The sequence below is a fragment of the Neodiprion virginianus genome, chromosome 5 (genome assembly GCF_021901495.1).
Source record: "Neodiprion virginianus isolate iyNeoVirg1 chromosome 5, iyNeoVirg1.1, whole genome shotgun sequence".
Lineage (NCBI taxonomy): Eukaryota > Metazoa > Arthropoda > Insecta > Hymenoptera > Diprionidae > Neodiprion > Neodiprion virginianus.
Window position 1 is genome coordinate 33,541,236 of NC_060881.1, and position 10,075 is coordinate 33,551,310.

The window sequence follows — 10,075 nt, forward strand, 5'->3', positions numbered from 1 at the left end:
CCGTTTCAACTTGAAATCAACTTCAATGGCTGCAACTTGATACTGCAAACGAAAACTATCTGTAATCCTCGTGATTGCAACTTAATTTGAACGGTCATCCTGTGGGCAGCAGTACTTATAAATCGGATAGATTATACTTTTTAGAATTGGTGTGTCATACCCACAATCGTATACGACATATTAGATAGCTGTAGCATCATTATTTGGCATCGAAAAAAATAACATTTTTTCGCTTTGTTATTTGCGTTTCATGATTCCATATGACTAAAATATTCGTGTAATTTCAATACGTTGGCTAGACTGCGAAAACGCGAGTAATGGCGGGTAATAAACAATGGCCATGGGAATAGTGGTGATGGAGAAGGGAATTTAACGGGGAAGTCCCAACGGGAAAGCCATAGCTGCGAGCCGATTGGTGACGCTAGTAGCGTTAGAAAAAAAATATTAGAACAATGATCTGTGTACTCTATAGTTTGCGGCTGTGCGTCATAATTGGAGAAATGCTACTGTCCACCCATCTTGAGATTGTTAATAGTAAATGGAAATAACAACACTGAAGTGGAGATTAATTGATTGTGTGTTCCTTATAGATTTTCATAAATATTTTGAAAATTGAATATTTGTGAACTGGGTTGACGATTAGGGATAAATAGCGATAGTTGAATCAGTGTCAACTGCAGTATGTCAAACCACAATCCTGCTCAGAGCTTATGATCCGACGCCATTTTTTAGTTGGCGGGTATTACCACCAACCACCGATCGCCTGTCCTTTGACTATAATAGTTCGACTAGCAGGGGGTGTGTAACGCGTTAAATATATGGAAAAAAATAATAAAGAAAGAAGGAAGATCGTGTGCGCGCAGCGCGGGGCGATGATAAGAACCAATTTGCTTTCGAAACCTCGCAAAGGCCTATAAAGTGTGGGGGAAAAACCGGAGCAAAACAAAACACTCTCTATATAGAGGAGGCTAACCGTTGATATAGCGACAGCTTGGAACACAAAGGTAATATATGTGCATACTTGACTACTAACTGACACTTGGTCATACTTCGATGGAAACGTTATCCTCGAAGCTCTAGTTTTAAACGAGAAAAGTGAATATTTTTTCCCTGACGTCAGCATCGCGATAACGTTAATCCATTTGTAATTTGCGTCTAAATTGTTTGACTTGGAACATCCTAACGGTTGTTTATCTTTTCCTGCAAATCCACGCAGGTTATTATTTTCGATATTTACTTATGGCAAATACATCGCTAGATATGACCAGGCAAATAGAGCACAGCTTTTGAACATTGCAATCAATTGTTGATCATGCATACCAAGCTTCTATGAGAGCTTCAGAAACTGCAAAACCCGCTTTCTACTTTCTCAACATGACCCGAATGATTAAAATTTGTCACATGTTGACCAAATCCTCTGAAATTATTTCCAACATGTGAAACGTCCTGTAAATCTCTACTTTGGTCAATCATTTTTTTGTAGTGTATTTATTATCCTTATAGTCAATAAATAAAGAATGTAATAATCCTCAACCAATTTTCTTTTTACTCCAAACCTGAAATACCTTTGAATTATACACACAACAGTTTCCATGCCGAACACTGCGTCGATGTTACATAAGAATTGGCAACTTGCAGAGCTAAGTTCTCTGCCATAAACGCGGCTAATACCTCAGCGGAGCCAATGTTCTAACTACTAGAATGGTAGCAAGAGGAAGATGAGGTTTACAACAGGGAAAGAGCCAGGGGATCGGGCAGAACTCGGGCACGACCAAATCCCCAACAATTTGGACGAGAGTATGATGGCTGCCACTGAATGCAAGGAGCCAACTGATGCCGGTTGCATCGAGGATGGTTCTATGATTTCGAATCTTCCACTCCTTTTTGCGGACGGGTACCCAACTTCCCTGGAAAAAATCACCTTGGTAATTAGGACTCTGAAGTTATTTAGGAGGATTCGCACCCAGGAATTATTAGTGATATTGCTCAACATGTTTCTGTCTTCAGACATTCAGACTTTTCAATTAACAATTTCTGATATGAAATAATGAATCAATGGTTTTGCAGCCTCAACTGGAACGTTTCATAACATTTATGGTGCAGTGCTCGTTCGGGCACGATACTGCAAAGGTGATTGGCGAACCGCAATGGTGGCCTAAGGAGATCAAATTCACAAATCCCTTTGTACGGCCCCGTAAGATAAACGAGGTAATTATTTAAAGCGAAGTAGTTGGGAGCCAGGTCCTTAATTTCTTGTGGCGTGAAATCAGATCGTTCTTCTGTTTCTCTTCATTGCAGAGCTGGATGGGGAACCTGAAGAAACTGGTTTTTCGTTGCTATACTTATCACCGCAGCGAATATTTGCTGAGGTTTTGTTCCCACCTCGCTCAACACCCGAGAGACAAGCTAGAATATGTTGATAATTGGGACTCGACTACGAGCCTCTTCCACAAAAGCACTGGAAAGCTGCTTGTCACATTCCGAAATGAAAATATGGTGCGCTCAATTTACTTGATCACAGTTATTTCATAAATTATTTTGCATGTTTTTGTGCAATACTTACACCTTACTGTCTTCGAATGATCCTAAACTTTGGTATTTTTTCAATGTTGTTTTCAGAATTACGATAAAAAAATTGAGAGTCCGCGAAGGTTGCTGCTTCCGAGGAATAGCGGAGTTTCTGGACCAGCCAGCAAAACGAAACAGCAGCTACAGACTGTGGTTCAGCCAGTTCTGTGCGATGACATATATCTCTGCGATAACTGCGACGCCGAGTTCAATGAGTTCAAGAAAATGAAGGTACATCATAATCTTTCATTTGGTCTCTGGCCCATTGTCAAATTACAAAACTAAAACCATGCAAATTAAATCCTTTTGGTAGAGTATTTGGAATTTCGTTACTAAACAGTTTTGAAAATTTTAGGAACATGAAAAATTGTGCTGCGAACAGGAACAAAGCAGCGGCAATTCACGGCCTGTTACGCCGGAGGTATCGGCAGGACCACAAATGGTGCAAAATCAGTTCCTGGAATATTTCGCGTTATCGTCAAACGACTCGAAACGTTTACCGAAAAAATCTTGCGCGGAAGCGACGACGAAAACGGAGGCGGTTCGAAGCTCTAGACGTATTAGGGGATCAGTAAACCTGGCACGTTGTCCAACGATTCCGTTTTCCTCCCCCGCCGGTATAGCGATGGCTAAAAAATCTCGTACCATGACAGAAGTAACGCAACAAGAAAGACTTGAAAGGATAGAGCGATACTTGATCGCTCCACCGCTTAGCAACGGTTCTCGACCGAGATGGTTAGACAGAATAACGGATACTAGCCGATGGATCGTATCGCATAAAGCAAATCGTGACAAGCCTCCTCAAGACGACTACGTACACGAGTACAAGTTCAATTCTTTGAGGGGCAAGCCTAGTACGTATTGATCGACGCCTAGCCTTATAATTTAACAGGAGCACAGACGTTTCAACTTAGAAAAATAACGGCATGTACGTCTGTGCCCCTTTCTGTGTACAAACGAACGCCCCAGTCTTTAGTGTACAGTACAAATGAAATTTTATCACGCATCATTGACAAATGACCACCCTTTTTATATTTCAGTATTAAGCATTCGATCGCAGATACTCTGCGTCGCATGTCGCAAGGCTATCGTACCCATAACTTTACTAACGCCTCGACAGATCGACGAGTTGAAAAGTAACCTTGATAAATACCAGCTCCCAAAACAGCGCGTTCGACAAATACGGGGCGGTGGACCACGTCCCGCACCCAAATCTAAACGGCGTTGTTCTTTCTCGTCGTCCCTTTCTGCCAAGCGTAAATATGCTGGCGTTGTGAACGACCTCATTGTCATCGACGATGATGAGTTAGCAACAGTGACGCCCATTGCACGGGTACAAGAGACTCAAGATTCAACCGAGCCTTTGAGATCACCGGAAGTTAAGAATCTCGGGAGCAGTTCTCAGCACGAGAACGAGAGTCTTGAAAAGAATTTGAGTCGTTTATCGATAATTCGAACCCCTGAGCTTAGAAGAGAAGAAGAAAGATCATCGACCATAGAGAACATAGTAACGGTTATCGACCTCTGCTCCTCAGACGAAGAGGATAATTCGAATGGAGTTGGTAATACATGCGATGAAAACAGAGATCCAATGCAGTCGGAAAATCAAAATGTCACACCGACCTTTCTTACAAACTTTATACCTAGGCGACTTCGCATTGGTCCATGCGTTTACACGACTGATTCAACAAGCGATTGGCTGAAGAGAATATCCGAGCCTTGTTCCGGCCTTTTAGAATAACTACAACGATCGTAAACAAGACAAGACGTCTTTCAACTGAGTAAATGGCTTAAGGAGACGTAGCAAGCTGATTATAAGTCCATTTATGGTTTTGGATTGACGAAAATCAAGGAATTGTTTCAGCTCTGTTCGTAAGAAGTGCAAATAAACTGTAAATTTTTCGACGCTTTTTCGAGTCAGAGATTTTCGAATTTACCGCCCGACGATAGTATAATAAGTGCTACAAGAATATTGAAAATTTTTTTTTTTTTTTTTGAAGGATGCAAAGCGATACTCATACGTTTATATTTTTAGATAAACGTTACTAATTACAACATAGACCGGTGGTGTGGAGAAAAGCCGATTCGGTCGTAATGAATTTTATAAAATTTGAAATATATCTTGCGCCCAGATGTATTTATTGTAATTATTGTTAATTTGGTTTTGATTTTGTTTTTTTATACGCGAAAGATATATTTTCTTATAATTGCGATGAGACAGCCTATTTCTCTTACATTATTCATGGTCTTAGTTGGACCTGAACATCGTAGCTAATTTTAATGCAGCGGAATTCTAAAAAAAAAACCTTTGGTTTCGGCGTGAAAAAGGTATGAAGCCCTCTTGTGGCCTTAAGATACGTATCTCGGACTCTGATTCGCCGAATCATAGACTTTTGAAATTATTATTCTCATATCACCTGCCAAAAAATCGGTCAATTTGAGACGCACTTTTTATCGTTGAATTGGAGTTTAAATCAGATATTTCAGCGAGTCCTCGGGAAGGAGGCGTAATGTTCACCTGTCCAAAGAAATACGGTTTATAAATAAAATTGAGTTTGTAGTTTTCAAAAGCGAAATTTTTGAAACTCCGTACGACCGGGAAATTGGGAAAAACAAACCTATTTATCTAGGTCTTCTAACAAAAAGAAAAGACGGTACTACAATTCGATTGTGCGCCGCTTTATGGGTAGACACATTATACTATCTACCAGTGACACAATAACAGTAACCTCGAGTGACTTTGATTTCTCAATTTTCCGGGTCTATCACGGGGAAAATCTGAATATTCCTTATACAGTTTGTCTTCTGTTTCTCCATTTAGCTCGTCAATTATGAATATCATTTTTCCAACGGATTCGTCAAAAGGCTCGTTTCTTGTAATGTAATCGTTTTCGTAAATCAGAATCTGTAAAGGTATATATTATACATATATATACGTATGTTTCTTTTGAAATTACCATTGATTAGTTGAATTTGCTGCGTCAGCCACGATTTCATACCGGGTATCGTTTAGTTGGGCGTATTTTTGTACTGGTAAAATGTCATTCTGTTATTCGAAAACAGAATTTTGATCGTTAAACCGGTAGACGAAATTTCTTTTAGGGTGCTGAAATTATATTATTATTTTTCTTCACTAAAGTCAGAATATGTTTTCGCTACAGTAAATTTTATTGAATTGTTGAAAATGATTAAGTTAATCGTTGAATTGATAAATCATTTTTATCATACCGTATCACAAAAAGATTGAATCATATAAACGTGAGATTCAAGGGAATAAAATACGAAACATGTAACACGAAAAGGGCAAATTAGTTAGACAGTCTGCTATACGTATAGAAACACTCGTGTTACGTATTGTTTTCATTACGTGTTACTATTGTTACATTTGTTATATTGAGTTAGAAAACTAATATTTTTGAATAAAAATTTGTCAATGTATTTCCCGCGCACTACTCATCTTTAAAACTATGTATTCATCGTAATTATTATTGTTATTATTATCATTTGCATGATCTTTATTATTAACATTATTGCGTCTTTTCCCGTATTAAAAGATCAAATTCATACATTATAAACCACACCACGATACACTTTGGAACCTATATCAGAGGCCCGCGAAACTTGCAATTTGCAAGAAGAAAGATGAAACGTTCGCTCTCGTTATTGAATTTATTCGATTATTTTTTTCCTCGACAAATGACGCGATGATAGTTAATTTCTTTTTTCCAATGCGTTTAATCGTATGCGACTTGGTCACGTACTGATTTCAACAAGATTCATTCAGTTTTAACTACGTATGTACGGTGTACAATATATACATAATACGAAAATACGCTTATTCTGTCAGTTGTAGCTCTCACCATTTGCGAAAATCAAGTAAAAATCAAATCGAATGTTTGAACAAAATTTTTTTGGGTCAAATATTAATTGTAAGCACGATTCTGAAAGTTCATTATTGAAATGGACAGGTGGGGCGCAGAGAGATTTACACACGGTACGAATGCACGATAGATATTGTTATTATAATAAGGTAGATTTGCATAACTTACTACGATTATGATATCTACATATACGGCTGTTTATACCGAAGTAGCACGAAGGTTATTATTATTATTATCATTATTATTATTTCTATTAGCATTATTATTGCGACAATTGTTACTTTTATTATTATTGTTATTATTATTATTATTATTATTATTATTTTTATTTTTATTAATATTAATACAACGATTTGCGACCGATAACTATCATTTAGATGATTATGCGTACATTTATATAGTGATAATATGTAGTAGTATTACAAATACGTTAGCGAATAATTATATATTTTCTCATTGTAATATATACCGCAGACATTTTATTTAGATTGTATTTCAATATTTAATCATTATAGACTACATACGCATGTGATCCCCCGTATACAAATTTGTATTTATACTGAATTATCAACGTTATGCGCTTATTTGAAAACTATCATTATCATAAATCCGATTTACATCCCGCGATATCATTGTAATGAATTTATTAAAGAGATATATCTATCATAACATTTATTTTATTTTTTATTTCCATTTGTTTCGTGTTATTTTCTTCATGGTGCGCAATGGATTTGGGAACGTGGATTACTTGTTCGACCCATAAATTAATAAGACGCCATCTGGTGGCAGTAAATAATACCACAGAGCATATTTGCTGTGTCGTATTTAGTTGAAAAGGCGATTTTAAGTCCCATGTTTCACTCTAGAGGAATGTAATGTCACTTAACGAAAGTCCTACAGCTTGTACAATAATTTTTATGCCTTTGTATTTGCTAACTATATGTACCTGAAACGGTCAGGTGACTCCAAATCTTGACGCCATATTGCCCTAACCACGTTTACGTTAAGCACCCCATGGTCTGGATAAGTTAACAAAAAGTCGTATCAATTTGTTTGTAACAGTGTGAGAAATTAATTTAATCTATTCTATCCTGTATTGTAATTCACATTCACATGTTAATTCATGCGTCCTTCAAAACTTTCTAGACAAATTCGTTGATTGCACATCTGAACGAACTACGTATTACTTTGATACTACTAGGAATCTTTTTCCCGGGTTTCAGTTTCACGATTACACTCCACCCTTCATCGGAATCGCCTTATCACCTTGAGCGTGAGCCATTGTGTTTCAGGGTTTGGTTAGGGGGTGGATAAGTCAGACAGGTAGGTAGTTTACCGGTAGCGGGTGACTTCATTTTACCAAGAACTACCCCACCAAACTAGGTCGCACTCGATCGTGAGTCATAGATCAGTCCCGCTCTCCACACGTTTCGCAATATTTGCTAACGCTGATCGCATAGCTCGAGGAACTTCGGGACGTCGTCAACTGACCAATACCGGTTGGAGAATGAAATGAAAAAGAAAAATTCCTTAAGGAACCAAAGAAAAGTAAAAATTTCAGGCAAATTTTTAATATACTTCAACCAGTCAAATTCTGTATCCATCATCCGTAACAATTTTAACCCTTTTAGAACTGAATCAAAACGAATGGCGGGAAAAAAAAAATTTAACGAGCTTCGACTCTGTATCTTTCAACAACGATGTTTGAATTTTTCCAGAATTTTCCTAAACCTATACCAAAAGTTGTACATGCGTACCTTACAGTGGATACGTATATGTTTTTCTCTAATATTTTAGCTTCACTTTTTCGACTAGGAAACATACTTGATTAAGAGACAGTCTTCGATATATTTTTGTCAAATGGGTATTGAAACTGTTGGCCAAAGCCATCTTTAAAAAAAAAATCGGTTGGTTAAAACTTTGATTGTGAATTTTTCAAACGTATGTACACTGGAATGAACAACCGTTTTGAAAGGATTAAACTCCAAGTTTTGTCACGCCAATAGAATGGTATTTATAATTGTGATCATACGTCGTCAGAGAAGAATGAATCAATCACGTTACTTTAAGTACAATTATACCAGATTGCAGATTGCCTCGGCGCGGATGATGGCTGTTGCGATTCGTTCATTCCTTAATTTCACGTTACGTTTCATATTAACGGAATTCTCTGTGTCATGGAATCAAACGTCAGAAGTTGTCCGACGTCATCTCTTACAGTTAAACGTACCTACCCGGCCGGTGTACAAAAAGCAGTTCGTGTAAGAAATGAGATCAACTGTTGGTAAGACCTTAGATCCTAATTTAGTGTCTGTAGAGAGTTTGAAAATTCACCCTTTCCACCACATCATCAATTTAAAGGCTTTCTCCTGTACGCGACTAAGATTATACTCCAACAGATGCAACATGTTTCTCAAATTTTATCGACTTGGTTACAGAATTTCACAATTTTCCTTACTTGAAGTTGCAAACAATATTTTCGAAACTCTGGGAGGGAAATTACATTTAAGTTTCTTATACATGTTCTAATCCTCGAGTATATAATATGGCAAGGTCGACAAGTATATTATATACGTACATAAATTGTAACAGGTGACGTAATCTCCGGAAATCGGTTCGAATTGTGAATTGTCCAACACCGTGAACAAATTTCTGGGAACTAAGTATATGATTGTCCGTGATCTAATGTTACGCCTCGTGAATCAAATAGTTCGATCATTAAGTCACGGGAGATAATTTGCGACGCCATTCATCTCCGCGTGGGACTGAAAAATGATCAGTCTGAAGTTTGTAACGTTGTTGTAACGATGCATCTTTGAAAAAAGTCCTTATTTTGCAACTTTAAGATTGCTTGGAATATAGTAAACTGTTAATACAGCATCGGCAAGTTCAGATTTCGTAAATTCAACTTCTTCAGGTATTCTAAAGGTACGAAATAGTAATTTTTGTTTCAACGTTTCGATACATTAACGTTACTAACTTCAGCCTCGTGAAAAATGACGTTCTTCAATTCCTCTCTTTGCTAGTACAGTAATATTACGTCAGATTGATAAGTTTAGTATACAGTAGACAACTGCAGCCGTCTATACGACGTCTGTAAATTGTAAAATTTAATTACTGTGCAAACATGACCGTTATGTGATTTTTGCCCTGTAGTGCATGGCGAGGCACACGGTTGGCGGTACCAGGACACAGTAAAAAGATGACACCATTATATCCGTTACGGACGAGGGAACATGCAGATTCCCAGTAGGTACGTCACCACGTCGATTATCAACAACACACATTCGAAACTAAGGGATTCCCAGCTAATTGGAGATCCGTGTCGCGTGCCACGCTGCGCGAGGTTTATTTCCACCGTCCGTGGATCCTGGAAGGTTGACGAGAGGATGGTCACCGTTTCATGAAGAAATAATAAATAAAGAATAGAAGTGTCGTCTAAGCTCAGTCAACATTAAAATCTATAAAAACTTGAGATCACGTTTAAAAATAGGGGCCTTGATGTGTATATAATATGTAGACGAGCGTAGCTGGTATGATGTTGAACAATTTTTTTTTACCCTTAAAGCCAGGACTGGACATCCCACGCGGATGACTATAAGTACCGAAGTGTATACATCAGGGAT

At 37.8% G+C, this 10,075-nt stretch overlaps 1 protein-coding gene across 2 annotated transcripts; it reads left to right on the forward strand.

The window, feature by feature from the left end:
* The first annotated feature begins 233 nt into the window (after positions 1-233).
* On the forward strand, positions 234-7,101 carry LOC124306471 (uncharacterized). 2 transcript variants are annotated; one of them, XM_046767231.1, is made up of 7 exons: positions 234-1,004; positions 1,588-1,925; positions 2,068-2,208; positions 2,299-2,496; positions 2,620-2,799; positions 2,924-3,422; positions 3,609-7,101. In XM_046767231.1, exons 2-7 carry the CDS (start codon positions 1,719-1,721, stop codon positions 4,307-4,309), a joined length of 1,926 nt encoding a protein of 641 aa, XP_046623187.1. In that variant the 5' UTR covers positions 234-1,004; positions 1,588-1,718; the 3' UTR covers positions 4,310-7,101. The 2 variants fall into 2 exon arrangements, with proteins under 2 accessions (XP_046623187.1, XP_046623186.1); XM_046767230.1 differs by having other exon boundaries at positions 1,639-1,925.
* Positions 7,102-10,075: the final 2,974 nt, after the last annotated feature.

Bases quoted from the DNA above. Each gene is read 5' to 3' on its own strand.
- LOC124306471 (XM_046767231.1), top strand. From the start codon at position 1,719: ATGAGGTTTACAACAGGGAAAGAGCCAGGGGATCGGGCAGAACTCGGG. The intron at 1,926-2,067 runs GTAATTAGGACT...ATGGTTTTGCAG, and splicing joins CCCTGGAAAAAATCACCTTG to CCTCAACTGGAACGTTTCAT. The intron at 3,423-3,608 runs GTACGTATTGAT...TTTATATTTCAG, and splicing joins TTCTTTGAGGGGCAAGCCTA to TATTAAGCATTCGATCGCAG.